The sequence below is a fragment of the Nyctereutes procyonoides genome, unplaced genomic scaffold (assembly GCF_905146905.1).
Source record: "Nyctereutes procyonoides isolate TBG_1078 unplaced genomic scaffold, NYPRO_anot_genome, whole genome shotgun sequence".
NCBI classification, from domain to species: domain Eukaryota; kingdom Metazoa; phylum Chordata; class Mammalia; order Carnivora; family Canidae; genus Nyctereutes; species Nyctereutes procyonoides.
The window spans coordinates 9,686,468-9,708,733 of NW_026575132.1; the positions used below are offsets into that span (position 1 = coordinate 9,686,468).

Here is a 22,266-nt window from a genome sequence, read left to right on the forward strand (position 1 = left end):
ATGCAATTGATTTCTGTGCATTGATTTTATATCCTGCCATGTTCTTGAATTACTATATGAGTTCTAGCAATTTTAGGTTTTCCACATAAGGTATCATGTCATCTGTGAAGAGTGAATGTTTTGACTTCTTCTTTGACAATTTGAATGCCTTTTATTTCTTTTTGTTGTCTAATTGCTGAGGTTAGGACTTCTAGTTCTATGTTGAATGACAGTGGTAAGAGTGGACATCCCTGTCGTGTTCCTGGCCTTAGGGGAAAAGTTCTCAGATATTCACTGTGGGCCTTTCATAGATGGTTTTTATGATATTGAGATATGTTCCCTCTATCCCTATCCGGTGGAGAGTTTTAATCAAAAAAGGATGCTGTATTTTGTCAAATGCTTTTTCTGCATCAATTGAGAGGATCATATGGTTCTTGTCCTTTCTTTTATTAATGTGATATATCACGTTGATTGATTTGTAAATGTTGAACGACCCTTGCAGTCCAGGAATAAAGCCCACTTGGTCGGGGTGAATAATCGTTTTAATGTGCTATTGGCTAATATCTTGGTAAGTATTTTAGCATCCATGTTCATCAGGGATATTGGTCTATAATTCTCCTTTTGGAAGGGGTCTTTGGTTTGGGGATCAAGGTAATGCTGGCCTCATAGAGCAAGTTTGGAAGTTTTCCTTCCATTTCTATTTTTTGAAACCGTTTCAGTAGAATAGGTATTATTTCTTCTTTAAATGTTTGTTAGAATTCCCCTGGGAAGCCATCTGGCCTGGACTCTTGTTTTTTGAGAGTTTTTCTAATTACTGCTTCAATTTCCTTGCTGGTTATGGGTCTGTTCAGATTTTCTATTTCTTTCTGTTTCTGTTTTGGCAGTTTAAAAGTTTCTAGGAATGCATCCATTTTTTCCAGATTGCCTAATTCGTTGGCATATAGTTTCTCATAATATGTTCTGATAACTGTTTGTATTTCCTTGGTGTTGGTCATGATCTCTCCTCTTCCATTCATGATTTTATTCATTTGGGTCCTCTTTTCTTTTTGGTAAGTCTGGCTAGGAATTTTATTATCTTATTCATTCTTTCAAAGAACCAACTTCTAGTTTCATTGATCTGTTGTACTATTCTGATTTCTATTTCATTGAGTTCTGCTCTAATATTTGTTTCTCTTCTCCTGTTTGATTTAGGCTTTATTTGCTGTTCTTTTGGAAGCTCATTTAAGTGTAAGGTTAGCTTGTGTATTTGAGATTTTTCTAATTTTTTGAAAGAGGCTTGTATTGCAATATACGTCCCTCTTAGGACTGCCTTTGCTGTATCCCAAAGGTCTTTGAACAGTTGTGTTTTTGTTTTCATGAATTTGTTAAATTCTTCTTTAATTTCCTGGTGGACCCATTCATTCTTTAGTAGGAGCTCTTTAACTTCCAAGTATTTGAGTTCCTTCCAAATTTTCTCTTGTGACTGAGTTCAAGGTTCAAAACATTGTGGTCTGAAAATATACAGGGAATAATCCCCATCTTTTGGTTTCTTGCAATGTTTTTAATTCAAAAAGGTGATTTTATTATAGCAAGGGGACAGGGCCTGTGGGCAGAAAGAGCTGCATCTGTGAGTGTGAGGAGTGATTGACTATATATTTTTTAGTTTGCGGAGGGAGGGAAGATAGAGATAACATTATGTTTTTAAGGAATTTCTGTATGCTGAAAGCAGGGTCTTACAGGTCCTTGAAGATTTAGCTATTGTCAAGATTAAGCTGCTTTTAGTCTTTAATAAAACATAAACATTGGGGAATTAAGCCAGCCATGACTCCTTGAGGCATGTCAGGCTCTGAGTGTTTCAGATACATATCAGTATGCTGCAAGCTGTAAGGAGATTTAATTTAAGTTACATTTCTCTTGCTCTTCTTTTCCTCATCAGGCACAGTATAGGTAGTAAGTAGAATGTAAGAACAAAGAATACTAGAAGAAGCAATCAGCCACCAGAAAATATGGTTCATTCTATAGGATAACTCACCAGACATGTTAATAGCATTTAAAAGGGGAGTGGGGATGCCTGAGTGGCTCAGCAGTTGAGCATCTGCCTTCGGCTCAGGGCATGACCCTGGGTCCAGGGATGGAGTCCCACATCAGGCTCCCTGTGAGGAGCCTGCTTCTCTTTCTGCCTGTGTCTCTGCGTCTTTCTCTCTAATGAATAAATAAATAAATCTTAAAAAAGGCGGGGGGGGGATGGATGAGTGGACTGTTCTAGATTAAAACAGACTGAAGAGACAACAAACAAATACATTGAATAGCCTTTGTCTGATTCAAAGAAATCAAAAGTAAAAGGGCTGTTTTGGACACTGGGAAATTTGAGGATACTAAGAAAATATTTTGTTAGGTGTGATCATAGCACTTTCTCTGAGTAAGAAAATGTCTTTTTAAAAAATGTATACTATAGTACTTGGGGATAAAGTAATGCGTCTGAGATTGGCTTAAAAATACTTCAGAAAAAAAAAAAAACTTCAGAAAAGGGCACTTGGGTGGCTCAGTCGATTAAGTGTCTCCCTTGGACTTCGGTCAGGATCTCAGGGTCCTGGGATAGAGCCCCTCACTGGGCTTCCTGCTGGGTGTGGAGTCTGCTTCTCCTGTCCCTCCCCGCTCTTGTGTGTTTCTCTCTCTCTCAACTAAATAAATAAAGTATTTTTAAAAATAAAATTAAATACTGCAGAAAATGTTAAGTTATTATGGAAAAACATTGACCATTGTTAGAGCTCAATGAGGTATATGGTGATGCTAGTTGTACTCCTCGCTTTTATGTACAAACTGGAAATTTTCACAAAGTTTTGTGTTCACATAAACAGAGTGACATGGCAAAGTGTTCTAGGTATATTTTTTTAAAAGATTTTTTATTATTTGTTTTAGACAGAGAGTGAGCATACCCATGAGTGAGGGGAGGAGCAGAGTGAGAGGGACAAGTAGACTCTGTGCTGGGGACCAGCCAGACCAGGGGCTCCATCTCACCACCCTGAGATCATGAGAACTGAAATCAAGAGTTGGAGGGTTGACCAACTGAGCCACCCAGGCGCCCTGGTGTTCTAAGTATATTAAGGGACAACAAGTCTGGGAAAAAATTAGTTTGGCTCTCTTTGAGTTTTTAAAAGGATTTGTGGGCAGATTTCAAAAATGTAAAGATAGACTCCAAATTAATACTGATAAATTCTAAGTTGTAGGCTAACTGATGAGTTTTCTATTTATGCTTTTCAGTATTTTCCAAGTTGCATTAAAAAAAAAAAAAGTTTTCCCAGGACGCCTGCGCAGCTCAGGGGTTGAGCCTCTGCCTTTGGCTCAGGTCGAAATCCCAGGGTCTTGGGATCCAGGCCCGCACCAGGCCCCTCACAGGGAGCCTGCTTCTCCCTCCGCCTATGTCTCTGCCCCTCTCATGAATAAATAAATAACACTTTTTTTTTAAAATAAAAAAGTCATCCAAGATGTTCATAGGGCAGTTCATATTTACCAGATAAACTTCATGGTTATTTACTGGATAAACTTTGAATAGTGATAAAGCTGTAAAAAAAAAAGTTTATATGAAGGTAGCTCTTGATTTTAAAAATAAACTCGGATAACTATTTCTAAAACGGTAAAGTTGGAGCAGCCCGGGTGGCTCTTAGCGCCACCTTCGGCTCAGGGCGGGATCCTGGGGACCCGAGATCGAGTCCCGCGTCGGGCTCCCTGCACTTCTCCCTCTGCCTGTGTCTCTGCCTCTCTCTCTCTGTCAAACAAACAAACAAACAAACAAACAAACAAAACGGTAAAGTAAAACCAGTCGCTGTCCTTAGGTTCCTTTCCTGCAAAGTTGGACTGAACGGGGCTGGTTCATTAGGACCGCGCCAGGTGGCGGGAGCGCGGTGGGAGCAGGGGCACCAAACAAACACCAAACAAACACCAAACAACCCCACGTGTTCCCAGACTGCACATCTGGCTGGTAAACCCCTTTAGGCTTTTTTTTTTAATTTTAATTTTTTATTTTATGATAGTCACAGAGAGAGAAAGAGGCAGAGACATAGGCAGAGGGAGAAGCAGGCTCCATGCAGGGAGCCCGACGTGGGACTCGATCCCCAGTCTCCAGGTTCAGGCCCTGGGCCAAAGGCAGCGCTAAACCGCTGAGCCACCCAGGGATCCCTGGAAAGCCCCTTTAAATACGTACCAAGGAAAAACGACCGAAGAGACGCCGCAGGACCCGCGGCACCTGCCGGGAGCGGGGAGCGGGGAGCGGGGAGCGGGGCGGGCGGGGAAGGTCCGCCGCGGGCATCCGGGGCCGCCAGGTGAGCGCCCGCGGACCTGCCGCTCTCCGCCCGGGTTTCCCGCGCTGGCCGGGCGCTCTGGGGCTGCGCTGCTCCCGGGCTCGGGCTCGGGCTCGTGCCCGCAGGGCGCGGCCGCCAGGTGAGCGCGGCCGCCAGGTGAGCGCCGCCCGCGCGCTCCCCGCCCACCAGCCCCGGGCCGCTGCTCCGCTCCCTTCCGTCTTCCTCCGCGACGGCCCGGCGGACCCCGCCCCGCCCCGCCCGGAAGCGGGAGTGCGGAGGGCTATGGTTCCTCCCCGCGGGCAGCGCTGCCCGCACCCCCGCCCCACAAGCCCGCAGGTAACTGGGGGGGGGGGGCGGGAGCATCCGTCGCTCCCGGGGCGTCGGGGTGCGCAGCGGGCAGCTTAGACCGGAAGGACGCGAGTTCAGACGCGTCGGCAGCCGGGCTTTGGGGAGGTCACAGCTAGTTCCCAGGGGAGCGGAGCCCAAGGCGGTTGGGGGGGGCGGGGCTCTGCAGAGCCTCGGGGCGGGGGGGCGGCGTTCAGCCCTGGGCCCCGAGCCCCCCGGAGCCCCCTGAGCCCCCTTTAAAGCACCTGCCGCCCAGCCCACGGGCGGGAGACTCTCTTCACTGCTGTTCCGGCGTATTGGCACCACTTTGCAAGGGAGAAACTGAGGCAGGAAAGCAATAAAAGGGCCACCTCGAGAGATGACCACCAGCGGGGCCGTGCTGCCCGCCTTTCCACAGCGCCAGCGGCTTGGGGCGGCCTGTGCTCCCCCGGGGTGCGGGGGACGCCCGGAGAAGCTAAGCTCAGGCTTCAGGGCCTCTCCTCCGAGCATATTCTTACACGTGTGGTTTTGTATTACTTTTCTTAAAGAGGACCCCTCCCCAAGTTGTACAAATTCTAGGCCCCCTAAAACCTTCCTCTGAGCCCTGTTGCGTGGGCTCCACACTGGATAACAGCAGCTTGTTTTTCCCGATCTGTGTGATGGGGGATTTTAGGATCCTCTCTGAGGACTACTAGGAGAGTCAGTATGGCAGTGGGATGCAGTGTTAGCAACATGACACTCTTTCTTTGCATGACTGAATGGCCAGGAAGTAAAACTCTGGCCCTTTTATTTAGACAAGCAAAGATTCGATTCCAGCTGTCTTACTGAGATGCCCGAAACTTTTAGAGTCCCAGTTCTTCTATTAAAAGGGAATACTTACTACTTAGATCAGAGTGAGAATGAGTCTTTAACTGGTTTCTTAAAGGTCTACTCTGTAATGCAGTGTTCCGGGGTTCTCAGGGGGTGCAACTGAGCCTAGAAACGATGAAGTCCCTGTTTGCATGGAGTTTGCATTGTGCTAGGGAGGCAAACAACAAGCATGTAAGTGAGTGGACATGTGTCAGGCAGTAAGAAATGCTAGGATAGAACATAGAGCCAAGTGAAGGGACAGAGAGTAAACAGGAGCTGATAGTTTATTTTTTTAAAGATTTTATTTATTTTTTCATGAGAAACACGCAGGCAGAAGGAGAAGCAGGCTCCAAGCAGGGAGCCTGATGTGGGACTTGATCCCGGGTCTCCAGGATCACACCCTGGGCTGAAGGCAGGCGCTAAGCCGCTGAGCCACCCAGGGATCCCAGGAGCTGATAGTTTAAGTGGGATGGATGTTTGGGTCTCTCTGGAAGAATGACCTTTGAGCAGTGACAAGTATGAAGTGAGGAGCAAACATTTGGGGGAATGGGGCCCAAAGATCCTCAGACATGGGGATTTCTGCATGCTAAGGGATAGTAGCAAGGAGGGTAGTGGGGCTGGAGATGTGGCCAGCGGCCAGATTGTTAGGTCTTTGTAGGTGATGGTAAGGGTCCTGATTAAATGTGGAAACTGGTTTCTGAGTCTTACTTCTTCCTTATCCTCCCTCCCCTAGCCCCAAACAAACCATGGTTGGATCTTTAACATAATAGCTAACAACAGTTGGTGCTCTATTGGTTTTTTAAAAATAGATAAGCTGGTTCTTATCTATGGGCTCAATTTTATCCATGGGTCAGATGTCCTGTGATCGTTTGGAAAGTACATTCTAAAGATGTCGATTCAATTTTTGTAGTTAACCTTTTAAAAGAAATCAGGCCACTCTTTCCTGGCAAGCAACCCTGATTGCCACATAGATAAAGTTTCTGGTCCAGAGGATGAGGGGCTGTTGAGAAAAGTGTGAGAGAGAAACCACCAGGGAAGAGGGGGTTTAAAGTCAAACTTGAGGTCCTCTGCCCATTTTTTTTGGTTGAATTATTTGGGTTATTTCGGTGTTGAATTGTATTAAGTCCTTTATATGTTTCGGATATCAACTCCTTATCAGAGCTATCACTTGCAGATATCTTCTCTCATTCACTTGGTTGCCTTTCTGTTTTGCTGATGGTTTCTTTTGCAATGCAAAAGCTTTTTTTTTTTTTTTTAATTTTGGTGTAGTCTCAGTAGTTTGTTTGCTTTTGTTTTCCTTACCTGAGGAGATATATCTAGAAGAATGCTGTTGAGACAGATGTCCAAGAGATTACTGCCTGTTTTCTTCTAGGAGTTTTATGGTTTCACGTTTTACGTTTAGATCTTTTATCCATTTTGAGTTTATTTTTGTGTATGTTGTAAGAAGTGGTCCAGTTTCATTCTTTTGCATGTAGCTGTCCAGTTTTCCCAACACCCTATATTGAGAAGACTGTCTTGTCCACATTGTATATTCTTGCCCACTTTCTCCTAGCTTCATTAATCATATAAGCCTGAGTTTATTTCTGGGCTCTCTATTCAGTTCTATTGATCTAGGTATCTATTTAGTGCCAGTGCCTTATATTTTGATTGCTACACCTTTGTGATATTTCTTGAAATCTTGGATTGTGATGCCTCCAGCTTTTTTTTTTTTTCCTCTCAAGATTGCTTTGGCTATTTTAAAATAAGTCATGTAGAGAAAGACAAATACCATATGGACTCTAAAAAGAAAAGCAAACAAATAAAAACAGATACAGAATCATAAATGTAGAGAACAAACTAGTAGTTGCTAGAAGGGAGAGGGTTGGAGGGATGGGCAAAATAGCTGAAGGAAATTACGTATAAACTGCCAGTCAAAAAATAAATAAGTTGCAGAGATGAAAAGTACAGCAATATTATAACATTGTATGGTGACAGATGGTGACCACACTTATCTTGGTGAGCATTGAGTAATGTATAGAATTGTATAGAAGCCAGTTAGGAGACTCCAGGTGATGTGATGAGCCTCCAGTCTGCTTTTTTTTTCAAAATCCCCTTAGGTCATCAAAAGGTGTTGTCAGGCAGAGTCTAAAGCCATCTGGAAGGAAAGCCAGTGCGTATTGGTCAGATATTTCTAGTTGCAGAAAGATTTATGAAATTTTACTTGCTCCATCAGGGGCCCCCAGAACAGGTGACTCACTTAACACAGAGTTTGAGGGAGGAAGAAGCCATAAATAAGTTATACCCCAGATGCAACTCTCTAACACAGCTCAAGAACTAAAGCATGTCATTCTACAGGGAGTGAGGCATAGAGGTCAAAGGTGTGATGTTTTGGAACTACTTAGTCATGGGTTTGAGTCCCATGCTCTCTGCTCTGCCTCTTGGCAGCTCTGTGGCCTCAGGCAGGCTGATTTAGATCTCTGAGACTCAGCTATCCCCTCTGCAAAATGGGGCTAATAACCATAACTTCTCTCATGGAACTGAGGTAAAGAATAAATGCCACGGAGAGTGGCTAGCAGGGTGCTTGACACGCAGTAAGCACTCAATATGTAGAAGTGATTATTAATATCTGCACCAGAAAATAACCTGCTTTATGTGCAGAGCCAGACCTGCCTGAAAGTGCGAAGGGGACTGAAAAGTAGTCATCAAGCATTATTTGCTCAACAAAATGTGGGGTCTTGATATTAGTACAGGAATCTGGAAAGAGCTGTCCATTAGCTAGTTTTCTTTGGGTTCTTGGTCTGCAGAACTGAGGAAGGAGATTTCTGGGATGGTTAAAATGATTCAGAGAAATGGGGGGGGGGCGCACTGGTGCCTTAGGCAGGAAGAACCAACAATTAAAATGAACTTTAAAGCCACCAAAATCTCAGACAGAAGTGTCCTTGCTGCCTGTCTGCTTGGCCTCCTTCTCTGTTGTAAGCATGCTGAGAGTTATTCCTTTTCTCTACTGGGTCTCACAACATACATCTCTTTCTTCCCTCTCCTTGTGCCTCTCAGCCTTGTCCTTTCACACATATCTCTTTCCCTTTCTTAGTTTCTATTCTTTCACCACTTTCTTGCCCCTCCTCATCTCTCTTCTCTTTCTTCTTTCTGCCTCTGTCTCGGACATGGTGAAGACCCCTCGGGGTCACTAGTCCCTAACCTGGCACAGAGGAAAGTGATTTCTCAATCTTGTGCAATATGACCTTGAAATCTCACAGAGGGCTGATGGAGATACAGAAGGAAAGACTCTGCCCTCACAACACTCCAAGCTATACTGAGCCAGGAACAGGTAATGACCCTGACCCAAGAACTGGCATCATCTCCCCAAACCAGAGTCAGTGAGAGTAACTGTTCATCATTCCCTTCCCACCCCCAGCCACCAGCTTGGCCTTGATCTCACTGTTTCACTCCAAGACTTGCCAGGACAGGGTGCATGCCATGACCCTGAGCCTCCCTCCCCCCTCCAAATACCATCCATCAGATCAAGAACAATAAACACATTTCAAGCCAGGGGCACATTGAGCCAGGCTTCAGTCTCTTGAGACAAGTACCCAAACAGGCAAGGCCTGCTTCTTCCTTTAATTCCTTCCAGAAATATACCAATATCCCTTAAGCCCAAGTGCTCTTCTTTACTATCTAAGCTACCCTAAGATCCTGTTTCATCATTGAAATGGGTCTTCTGTAAAATTTGCCATTGCATGTATTAGTTAGGATTACTTTCAACTGTGAATGACACAAACTCAGAACTAATAGTGGTTCAAACAAGATACAAATCATTTTTGCTTTACATAAAAGGATGTCTTGGGGCTGGACCAGAAGCTTCATGATGTCATCTGAGACCCAGATTTCTTCTCTCTTTTTCTTCTGCTGCCATTAATATATTGCCTCATGGTCTAAGATACCTGCTGGAGTTCTAGCCATTTTGTCCCTTTTCCAGACAGCATGAAGGAAGAAAGGGAAAATGCATGCTGGGATAGACAACAACAGTTTCTGTCATCATACTTGGCACTTCTGTTTTTCTTGCTTTTCTTCTGTTGAGATGCCCCAAGACTGTGAGAAATCCTTCCTCTCTCTTCAGTATTCTCATAGCAAATTGCATGCATCATGATCATTTATTAAAGTTAATTAATACATATTACGTTCCTATGATATATCCCCAGCACCTAGCTCGGTGTTTGATACAAAGAAGAATAATAGAAGGTGGTGCTCCCAGGATCAAGAGAGGCTTATACACACACAGATGATTAGATGATTACGATGCAGGATACAGTTCTGTCCCTCAATTCCAATATGTGGGTGGTTTCTCCCCACAGCATCAAGTAATTCCCTACTCCTGAGCATTTTGCAATTCAACTCAATCCTTACACTATCTACCCAGAGACAGCATCAAATTCTGTTATAGATTCAGTCCCACAAGAATGCCCCTCCTGCCCTCAGATGCCAATCACAAGTCCAGGTTGTTACCTGAAACTTCTGACTGACAGGCTATAAATCAGATTTCCACAGCCTCCTCCTTAGGCTTGATTAATTTGCTAGAGTGGCTCACAGAACTCAGGTAACCAGTTTAGTCACTTGATTACTGGTTCATTACAAAGAGTATTAAAGGATATGAATCAGGGGCACCTGGGTGGCTCAGTTGGTTTAGCATCTACCTTTGGCTCAGGTCATGATCCCAGGGTCCTGGGATGGAGTCCTGCATCGGGGTCCCTGCTTAGCAGATAGTCTGCTTCTCCTCCTGCCTCTCCCCCTGTTCATGCTTATACTCTCTCTCTTTCTCCAAAATAAATAAATAATTTTTTTAAAAAATAAAGGATATGTATCTATAGCCAGATGAAGATATAGGATGAAATCCAGAACAAAGGAGCCTGAGCCTGTGGATTTGAGGCCTGGCACAGGTAACAGATGGGTGTGTTCTGGTTCACCAACCTGAAACCTCTCTAAGTCCATCCTTTTTGGGCTTTTATGAGGACTTCATTACACAGGAATGACTGATTAAATCATTGGCCACTGGTTCCTCTCCCCTTTCTGAAAGTTCCAACCCTTTAATCATATGGTTGGTTCTTCTGGCAACCAGCCCACATTAGGTTAATTCCAGAAGTTACACCATTAATATAACATGACCACACTCAACACGGGAAATTCCAGGGATTTTAGGAGCTGTGTGTCAGGAACAGTGACTGAAGACTGAATATGTATTCCTAATTATAATTCACAATGTCACATCGAGTACAAAATTTAATGACAGATGTGTGGACATTGGCCATAGGAGCACAGAGGAAGCTGGTTACCTGTAGCAGAGAACGGAAAGGTATATTCGATGGCAGCACCCCCACAGAAGAGAGTATTTGAGCATGGCATTGAATGACATACCAAAATTCTGCCAAGTGAAGAAGATAAGAAGGACTTTAAGAAGGAATCCTATATCCTTAAATGTAGTTAGGGGTAAAAGTCCTGTGGGCCCAGCCAGTTCTCCCATTGTTCAAGATACATGGGTTGAGTGGCAGGAGAAGGTGGGCATCTGTCAAAAAGGCCTTGTAGGCTATGCCACAGAGTTTGAATTTCTTCTTGTATTCCAGGAACTCTTGAACATAAATGTCCCTAAGACCCATACAGTATGCTCATTAATGATGCATATTTTCTTTTTCTTTCTCCTAGAAATTCTGATTCCATAGGAAATTCATTTTAACAGGTGCCTTGAATGATTCAGGAATTCCCAGTGTGGTGGTTTGGCAGCCAGGAGTCAGTGTTGAATTAAAGCAAATGCAGATGATCAGACTTGGATTTTACAGAGGTCATTCCAGTAGTGGCATGAAGAGTGGCATTGTGAGTGCCAGGAATGGAGGCAGGAGACATATTAGGCAGCTCTGATAATTGTTCAGGCAAGAGGTAATAAGTGTTGACCCTGAGGAGTGACAGTAGAAGTGAAGGGTGTTTAGAGAATTATTTTGGAAATATCAATGACATGACTTGGTGACACTGATTGTGATGGATTGAAAGAAATAGAAAGTTGAAAATAGCTCAGGTTTTTAAGCTTGGATGACTTAGCAGATGGTGAGGCTATTAAACAAGTTAGTGAAAAGAAGGGAAAGAGTAAGTTTGGGAAATAAAGAGTTTCATTTGAATATGAATATTCATGTTAAGTTGGGGATGCCTGGAGGGGCACTTTTTTGTATTACAGTATGGGTATGCATACTCTCCCCAGAAACACACAGACAATCATACCTCTCACTATATTGCAGATTCCTCTAGGGTACAGATCTGACATTGGTAGTTGGCACATACTTCACTTTCCCTGGCATATGGCCACTTAGAATTGAGGGTGAGGAGACATCCACAGAATAAGCATATGTCCCCTCCTCACCCAATTCCCAAAAAGGTAGCAGTATAACATGGTGAAAGATGAACTCTACTTCTGAGACTGTGAAGCAAATTATGATTCTCTTTGTTCTGTGACTCTAAAAGAAATCCAAAGTTTTCATCCAAAAAGAGAAAACCTGATCATTTTGGGAAACATAACCAATCATGACATTTCAATCTGCTGCTGTTCTATTGCTGTGCTGCTAGGCTGCCCACACAAACCTGCTTCTTAAGTATATCGTTCTTGCACATCTTTGTATTACTTGGCATATACATTTTATCTTCTCTTTTGTTTCTTTGACTTGGGAGTCACTGGTTGATTGTGTTCTCTTTCTGAAAACTGTAATTCTTTGAACATGATAAATAAGATTTTTTAAAAAAATTATATTAGTATCTCTGGGGCTATTCTTTCCCAGCATCCACCCCCTACTTCTTTCTTCCATATTCTTTTCTACTAATATCTTTTCCCTGTTTCAGACTTTCTAAGAGAAGCTGGACAGGAAACAGTAGTATTCTGTTGGCAGAAACAACCACTGCCTTAGCAAACAGCGACGATTCAGGACCAAGGACAGTGGCAAACTGGTGGTGGGGCTCAAGATTTTGACTTTACACTTATAAGAGATGATTTGTGTATCACAGGTGTTCCATAAACATTAAATCAAATTGAAAATGTGAGTAGAAGAGTTGATTAATGTACATTTCCAACAAATAAGTGTGAGCTTGCTGATGTGAATATCACACAAGCTCTCTCGGCTTTATGTACGTAACTCTTCTTTTCCGTCTGGTACAGGTGATAGAAAAACATGTTGATCCTGAAAAAATGCCGTTACCACAGCTGAGGAAGACGTATATCCTTTTCTATGCTTTGAGTGTGTGCATGTGTGTGTATAGTACTGATATCCTTAGTAGGTGATATTTCAAATATCTTTTTAGAGCCATATTCCCTACCATTATGGTTTTATGTTCTTCTTTAAGAAAGTTTAGTTTTAGTTTTGCAGGCACTGCACAATTTGGCTGCCAGAAGAGCCAGATTCTTTCTAATATATGTTTTGGCACCAAATACATTGTATAAAATAGAGAAGCTAGCAGTGGGAATTATAGCAAATCTTAAAAGGGCTTAATTAAGCATCCTTTAGAACTAAGAGTCACAATATTGACATTCTATCTTCAAGAACTAATCATCATGTCCATTAGGAAAAAAAAAAGAGCACAGAAATCTCCTGAAATGAAAGTTAAAGAACCATGGAGAACTTAAACCTGAAAATGTTACCTTAGAAAAACTTTCTAAATGAAAGTCATGTAAGGAATGGGTTCTTAGCCTGCTATTCATGAACTCCAGTGGACTTCCTGATGTCTGTATACTCCTCTAAATTACATGCAGAAACATGTGGCAATGGTAATTTCTACATTTTTATTCCCTCTCCAATGATTGAGACTCCCCAAAGGGTGCACAACCCAAAAAGCATCAATAACTATATTCTGGAAGTCATTCAAGATCTTTGGATATAAAAACAATAAACACTGATTTCCTAGTTATCCATGGTACTAATGTGTAATATTTAAAATTTGGTTCTTGTGAGTGACAGAAAATCCCAAATAGCAGTGAATAAGATAGATGTTAAACGTTTATTCCTTTTTCATTTTGTTAAATTCGGTTCTTTTTGAAGCAGACACCCAAAATGGGATTAAATGTGCAAGGACTGATTTCCTGAGTGAAAGGAAATAGTGAGAGAGTTAGAGAAGGCCGAGGGAGACATTAGACCATAATGCAAGTGCCACCCATGAAGAAGAGAGGATGAGGAGGCTGAGTGGGAGGGTCTAAGGCTGCTGTGCAGTCTAAAGTACATTCATCAAAGCCATTGGGGGTGGCTGACAAGCTCTCCCATGTCCTTCCATAGCACTGAGCCATTGGCGGGGAGCAACCCATGGGAGTCATGGCCTTGATGAAAACTAAGGTGATAGAAATCAAAATGCAACAGCTTGGTCATTTATGCTCCATGTTGAAGGAGGTCTGCAAAACACATTCTCATGGCCGTCACACTCACATAAGGGAATCTCAAAGGTAGGTAAATACCTGGGCTAGTAAAGCAGTGTCATAACCTTATTAGGGAGCCAAGCTCCTTGGATCTTGTTCCCCCACCCTCCTCAGCATGAAGCTTTGTCCTCATGGTCAGAGATGATTAATTGGAGTGTAACCATCATATCTGAACTCCAGAAAATGAGAAGAGGTAAGGGATGAGGAAGGAGGCACCCCTCTCCTTTTGAGGACATTTCTGTCCTAGAAGTCATACATAGCACTACACTAACATCCCATTGGCCAGCATTGTCATTAACCTCACCCCTGCAGAAGAGACTGGAAAAATATATTTTTTTATTCTGGGAAACCACATGTGTGGCTGAAAATTGGGGTATCTTTTACCAAAAAAGAGTGAGAAAATAGATATGAGGGAACAAGTAGCAGTTTCTGCCATTGGGAAGCAGAGAGGTATAGTCAACATGGATACTAACACACAAATAATTATTTACAATTTGACATTTTACTTTGTATAGCATCAAAGATGTAGATAAGGATGAAGACAAATGTGCAATGTACTCATACTTTCAAGTAATTGGGCCTTTATATGTACAGACTCTTTTTGAGTTTGGCCCTGTTTTGGCAGTCCAGTTGTTTTGAAATGGAGGAAACTAAATATTATACACAAATGCAAATCAGGAATCTACAAAACTCTAAATAATAACAGCTAAGGTATTATCTGAACTTAACTATATATTCAAGAGTCTTTTTGATGGTGGTGTCCTCTAAAGTCAGAGCTATTCTAAATAGAGAATTTTGGAAAATATATTATCTTTAACTGCTTTTTTCCAGTTCAACTCACAGGAACTAAGTATGGCTGTGGAGTGGGAGGCTGTGGTGCCTGCACAGTGATGATATCATCATATAACCCCGTTATCAAGAGGATAAGGTACCTTGCAGCCAAGTCTAGATATGGTTGCATTTTTAAAGTCTTGAACTTTGTTTTATTCTTTCACTTGATAAATATGTATGAGCACCCACTATGTGACAAGAACTGTGCTAGATACTGGGTACAATGACGAACAAGATAGACATGGTCCCCAGAATATGAATGGGTTAGAAAAAACTATATCAAAAAAAAAAGAAAAAACTATATCATCAGGGGGGATAACATATGGTCAAAGAATCCCCTGTTGAAAATTGAAATGCTGTCTGACTCTGTGCTGTCTGGGGAAGAAAGGAAGGGCTGAAATAGCAGTGAAGAGTAATGCCATTATCACACTTTTGTGTTACCATTATAGCCTACTAACTGATATCCTTGCTCCCACCCCTGGCCCTCTATTTGGTGAATTCTGTACATCAGACGGATCACTTTCAAGTATAAGTCAGATCACCACACTCTCCTATTTAAAAATCACCAATAGTTTCATTATCATCTTCTCTTTATGTTTGATATTTATCCTTCTTCAGATTTGCCAAGTTTCTTGGATCTGTGGGTTAATGTCTTCTATCAGCTTTAGAATAGTCTCAAGCCATCATCTCTTCAAATATTTACTCTTTTCTTTCTTTGTCTCCCTCCCTTCTACCCTCCCTCTCTCTCCTCTTTTCCTCCTCCCCTTTTTATTTTCTCTCCCCCTCCTCTCTCTAACTATGCATATCTTAAACCATTTTACATCATTCTACAGATCGCAGATGAAGGCTGAGGATCTGAGCAGTGGTAAGATTTCAGAGATCTGCCTGTATTCCACAGCTAAGTCACCTGCTTCCTGAACTCTCGGTGATCCCTCCCTGCTTTACAGCCTGGCTGCCTACTTTAGTTCACCTGGAAGTTCTCTTTACTCTCCTATCTCACTTCCATGCTTTGGGAGATCTCTTGCAGCCATACCTCCTTGTTTTAGTATCTGGAGGGTGGCAGCTGCCCTACACTCTGTGAAGCCAGAGTGCTGACAGCCTTCCCTTAGTTCTCTTGCTTTTTTCCAAATCTTCCTCATCTAGGAGTCTAGATGCCTGGAGAGTTTTTTTTATAACATTCCTTCCCTACCACTAGTTTTACAGTACTACCCTCAGCACTCAGTGAAGTTTGGTGGGGAAGACTTTGGGGACAGTGCAGTTCAACTTTATATTCAGCCCACATTAGAAGTTTGTTGAAAACTGGTGTAGTTTCTCCTTACTCCTACTTATAGCAGATTCCTTCTCCATCCACATCAGTCAGAGATGAGGACATCTGTATCTCACTCTCTTATAAAGGGCTTGCACTTAATGGGGCTTAGTTCGTTTAAGTTTCTTCACATGCTCAGCATCTGATGCATTTTTTAAAAACTATAATTATATAGCTTATATGGCTTGTTTTGGTCTTTAGAATGAAGCCTTGGTTTCTAAATGAAGCCTTACAGTTACCTACCTTGCCTGTCTTTCAGCCTGGAATCCTAACATTCCTTCTGTATTCACTATGCTCCAACCTCACTGGCTTCTTTCTGTCCCTAAACATCCCAAGCTCACTGCTGCCTCAGGGCCTGTGCTTGTTTTGTCCCTCTACCTGGAATATTTGCTCCCAAACCTTTCATGTCTGGCTCCTTCAAATCATTCAGGTTCCAGCAAAAATGTTACATATCAACCCTCTTTGATCACCTTGTAAATAGCAATGCCTGCCTCACCTCTGCAACTCCTTATTCCCTTTGCCTGTATCAATTTATTCATAGAACTTCTTACTATCTCAGTTTATATATGTATGTATGGTCTATGTATATATGTATTGTCTATCTTCCTGCAACTAAAATATATATTCTACAAGGCAGGAATTTTATCTGTCTTGTTCACCAATGAATTCCAGTGCCTGGAACTTTGCCTAGCACATAGTAGACACTCAACAAATATTTACATTTAGTTATAAATGAATAATATTCTTCCAATCTTTCTTTTGTGTGTGTATATATGTGGATGAAATACTGTTTAGAAACCTGTGTATTTTGCTTCTAAAAAATGTGCATGAGCTGAGGACAGAATGTATTTGCAGAGCCTGAGGCATCATACAAAATCTGCCATATTGGAGGTGCTGGGTGAATTCTCATTCATTTCCCACTGGATACAATGTAATTTGTGCTTCTCTTTTGCATTCTGAAGACATTATGCAGCCAATGCCTGTCTGATCCCCATCTGCTCTCTGTACAGGGTTGCTGTCACCACAATAGAAGGCATAGGAAGCACCAAGGCCAGGATTCATCCTGTTGAGGTGAGGGTGTACTTCTTTCCTCATAGTATTTCTGTGCTTCAAAAAGCATGGCAAGCCACGCAAGTTGATGCAGTCGAACAGTCTGAGCTCTGCTGCTTGGCCACTGCCCACCCATACATGAAATTGAGCTCAAGGCCAGGAGTGACACCTGGTGTGTGGATGTTTTATAACTGATTCCTTAGAAAGATGCTTTTGGAAGCCTTCAAGGCATTTTCTTTTGAAAGAAAACTCTGACATTGCTGGGTTTGGTTTTTTTGTTGTTCTAATTAGATGGGACCTATCCTTCTTACATCTCCCAAATTCAAAGAAACGAGGGCCGTATGCATTGAGGGTTATAATTGCATCATTTTTTTTTTTTACAAAGTGCAGAGTAACCTCATTTTAAAGCTGGATGAAAATCTCAGCTCCAAAAAAGACTTAGTAAATGTAGCACTTGTTCAGAAGACAGATAATTGGAGTTTTTAATAAATTTGGAAGCTTTTTTTCCTAAGGCAGCACCTTGTTAGAACTTTACCTCAAATGAAAGGGCACCTTAGACTCCTGGCTCTTTAAATTATTTATACATTGCCCATAAAAATGCTGTTGCTACTTGTTTTTATCTAGGTTAATGAAGATCACTTATGGGGAGAAGGATATAAGAGGAAAAAAGATAGGAGCAATATAGAGAATAACTAAACTTCACATTCTCTGGACTTGAAGGAATGTCAGGTCCTGTTTCTGTCCTGTGAAACCTCATTACCTAGAGGGAGCAAATTCTGCTTAGATGCTCTTGTGAGATGTGGCTGTTCTACAGCTGTGAGACATCCTTTCATTTAGTAGTGGCTGCTGAGTGACTGGTGTTGCAATGTTGCCAGAAGACAGATTCCAGAATGGGGTTGTGCCTTTGAAGTTAGACTCCAAATAGAAAATGCTGGGAAGGAAAAGATTTGATAGAGAAATAGGCAATGTTTCCTTCTTGACTGTTTTCTGGATTAATTGTTACACTTTGCAAACAAACTTCTGTGTGCTCTAGTGATAGGGCAATTGTGGGCAGCTAGAAGACTCAGGAGGTTTGGTGTGGTTTGATTTTCTCAACCTGAGTGCAATTTGCTTCACTTCTGTGAGGAACTTAAAGGGGTAACTTTTATTTCAGTGATTCCCATTCTGTACTACGTATTGAAACCACCAGGGAATAGATGCCCATGTTCTTGGTCTGGGCTGCTGCTTGGGCCTTGGAAATTTTAAAGTTCCCTTGGTGATTCTAAAGGATGAGAACCTTTAATGAAATATGAAAACCAGTAATCACAGCCACCTGGTCTGAAGAAAAGGAGACACCTAGGATGAGAAGGAATTTCTAGTCTCTTCTCCAATTTTAATGTGCAAACAAGTTGCCTGGGGATCTTGTCAAAGTGTAAGTTCTGATTCAGTGGATCTGGGTTCGGGCCTAAAGATTCTGCATTTCTAACCTTTCTGTGCTTCCAGGAGAGGATCGCCAGGTGTCATGGCACACAATGTGGGTTCTGTACCCCTGGGATGGTGATGTTCATCTATAATTGCTAGGGAACCATCCAGAGTCCTCTCTGGAACAGTTAACTGATGTCCTTAATGGTAGGTTATATATATATGTATGCTTCTTTATTTTTAAATAATGGTGATGATAAGAGTTGATGTTAGACCCTTACCATGTGCCACATGCTGTATTAATGCTATATAAGGATTGTCTCATTTACTATTTATGATACCTTTGTAAGATAGGTATTGTTACTATTCCCATGTCTTAGGTGGTGACACTGAGGTTTAGAAAATATAATTTATTTAAAGTTGTACCACCAGGAGATCCCTGGGTGGCTCAGTGGTTTAGCGCCTGCCTTCGGCCCAGTGTGTGATCCTGGAGTCCCAGGACTAAGTCCCACATTCTCTGCATGGAGCCTGCTCTCCTTCTGCCTCTCTCTCTCTCCCTCTCTCTCTCTCCTTCTTCTTCTGCCTCTCTCTCTCTCTCTCTCTCTGTCTCTATTGAATAAATAAATAAATAAATAAAAATCTTAAAAAAAAGTTGTACCACCAATAGTGAAGAGTTACTTTGTTTAAGTCAGGATTCAAACAAGATCCACACATTGCACTTGGCTGATATATTTCTTGTCTTTTCTTAATTTATAAAAGTCTCCTCCCTTTTTTTAAAAGATTTTATTTATTCATTTGAGAGAGAGAGAGAGAGAGAGAGAGAAAGAGCATAAGCAGGAGAAGTGACAGAGGAAGAGGGAGAAACAGGCTCCCCACTGAGCAGAAAGCCTGGGCTTGATCCCAGGACCCTGAGATCATGACCTCAGCCAAAGGTAGATGCTTAACCAACTGGACCACCCAGGTGCTCCTGTTTGCTCATTTTTACAAACATTACAGAGCCAGTTTATTCATTTACTCTTTGAAAGGATCCAGTTTTCTCCACATGCCATTCTCCTCCACTACTTTCTCTTATGGAGTGGGTGCTCTCAGGATCATATTAGATATCAGAGGGCTCTTGATGAATACAATATGATATCAAAAAGATTGAGATCTTCTGGTGATATTTATTTCAAATAACTGTCTTTATCCAGTCTAGAGTGATTTTATCAAGTTCAGAAGCTCAGTATGTGCATGGATAGAGGAGGTCTTCATTAACAAGATTCTAAACAGTTTTTTAGAATAATAGCCTCCCAAATCCTATTTCTTGTGAAACTCCCCATGGTTCTATCTGTCTGTTTCCTGCCTCCCAAGTACCGTAGTTCCTGGCCAGAGAACACGAGGTTAAAGCTCATGTGTCTAACTCTTCCACACACATGGAAGATCAGAGCAAGTAGAAGTGAAAAGAGGAGATGCAGCACATGAACTGTCTCTTGCCTGAATTCCTTTAGATCTTCTTATGCATTTGATCTCATGGCTGTTTATAATGTGAACAAGTGACAAGGGGTTTTCAAATCTTAGAGTGCTGAAGACTTCCATGGAGAGTTTGTATAGAGTGAAGATTCCTGGGGTTAAACTCTAGATGGCTTGCTTCAGTGACTCTGTTTTCTCAATAAGACCCCAGATTTGGGGGATGAGTGGAGAATGTGGGCTCTGGACTACTGTGAGAGAAACACTACCCTCTTGATTTATTGTAGATAAATTGTGTGCCCGGTTGTTTCAAAAGTTTAACATCTGCCTTTGCTGCTATGAAGTGTCTTTGATCTGTCAACTGAAGCTTAGCTCTTGAATGTGCCTGTAGACCAAGTTTTTAGCTTGAAATCATTGTGTTCTTTGAGTACCTGTCATAAGCAGAAGATATAAAAATGTTTAGAGAGAAAACACAAATAGCTGAGTTGTTCAGCTCTACCTCAGGACTCTCAACCTAATATCCCAAGTTGCTGTTGAAAAAAATCAGACTTTATAGATTATATAGACTGAAATGTCAAACAGAGCTTTCCTCTTGGATGGGGTCCTTACTTCCATCATGCATCTGGCAGATTGTGCCTCTCTACTGGGTCACTTGAGTAACACAGTTGAGTTTTTCTCCTTTCGGGTAACCTATGCTGTTGCACAGGATATAGGTCCATAATTGATGCATGCAAAACTTTCTGTAAAATAAGTAGAAAGGAACACATTTTTTAGAAATTTATTTATTTATTTATTTATTTATTTATTTATTTATTTATGACACAGAAAGAGAGGGAATGTACACACGAGCAGGAACAAGGGCAGGGAAGAGGCAGAGAGAATCCTAAGCAGACTCCCCACTGAATGTGGAGGCTGACAGAAGGCTCAATCCCATGAGCCTGAGATCATGACCCAAGCAACATCAAGAGTTGAATGCTTAATTGACTAAGCTACCCAGGCATCCTGAAAGGAAAGGAACATATTATTGAGTGTATTTTTTTTTCTAATGAAACAAAGCAGTAGAGATTACCAGGTGTGATGAAGACAAGAACCATTGTTACTAATACAAGGCCTTTCTTATCCAGGGTTTGTAATTGCTGTTTGTTATCTGATCTTGGGCAGGCACTTATTGCCATTCATTAAGCTTGCCCTGATAGTCACACAATGAACACCTAAGCACTTCGATATTGGGTATAGATCATTGTTTCCAGAGGTCTTTCCTGATCTGTTTGTGTCAGCTGCCTTGCACCCTGTTGCTCCTGTGTCCCTCTGTGCATGCCTCTATGACAGCAGTGGTTTAATTCTCATTTGCTCTCCCATGTGTCCATCAGACAGTGGGCTGTTTGACAGTGGAGACTGCATCTCCAGAGCTGGTCACCATGCACTGAGTAGCTACCCAGTCACTATTTATTGCATGAATAAATGAATAAACAACTTGGAAATGAGGGACATAAGATTGCCCTTTAGACATTAAACTATGAAATCAATATGTCATAAATAAGAACTGAGTGATAATCATAATAATTAATATAGATCATTAAAATATTAAACATTATTAATATTGTTAATATTTATTGCTTAGTGCCAGACTTTATTATAAGATTTTTACATATTTTTACTTGTTGAATAATCGCTACTATTTAGATTTTCTCATAAGCTCAGATTTTTTGGAGTTAAAATTTAGTATGGATATGTTTACATACACATGGTTCTTTTTCATAAGATTTAGCAGTATTGATTCGGTAGTAGGCTTCAACTAGTAGTCACCTGTTTTATTAATAGCTAGTAGAAGAGACTTTGCCTCCTGCCTGGGGTTTGCATTTCATCTCCAGCTTCAGCAACTCACTCCAGAAGGCCAGCTCCTCCTGAGGCTGGACCAGCTGCTTTTTCATCAGGTACCAGGCTTGAATTAAGACTTAGATGATAGGGGCAGCCCCCCGGTGGCACAGCGGTTTAGCGCCGCCTGCAGCCCAGGGTGTGATCCTGGAGTCCAGGGATCGAGTCCCATGTAGGGCTTCCTGCATGGAGCCTGCTTCTCCCGCTGCCTGTGTCTCTGCCTCTCTCTCTGTGTGTCTCTCATGAATAAATAAATAAAAATCTTAAAAAAAAGGACTTAGATGATAGAGGAGTGACATCAGCAAGATGGTGAAATGGGAGTTTTCCACTGGCTTCGTCCCAAAGATCACCAATTTTGACAATCAATTCTGCATACAAGTGACTTATGGAAGTCCAGAGTCCAGTGGAGAAATCCCATCACACCAATGGAACAAGAGCAATAAATCCAAGATTGTATGCACTGAAGAGAATGAAAGGAACAGTTTCACTTTATCTGCATTATCCTTCCTCCAAAGTGT

The 22,266-nt window shown here is 42.0% G+C and overlaps 1 protein-coding gene across 1 annotated transcript in view; it reads left to right on the forward strand.

Moving 5' to 3' along the window:
- Positions 1–13,980: 13,980 nt before the first annotated feature.
- Positions 13,981–22,266, forward strand: part of LOC129522687 (aldehyde oxidase-like) — a 66,106-nt gene continuing 57,820 nt past the window's right edge. Inside the window, 6 exon segments of the mRNA XM_055344981.1 lie at positions 13,981–14,032; positions 14,671–14,767; positions 16,939–17,047; positions 18,509–18,575; positions 18,578–18,634; positions 20,544–20,618. Of these exon segments, the coding sequence (XP_055200956.1) occupies positions 13,981–14,032; positions 14,671–14,767; positions 16,939–17,047; positions 18,509–18,575; positions 18,578–18,634; positions 20,544–20,618 (457 nt within the window).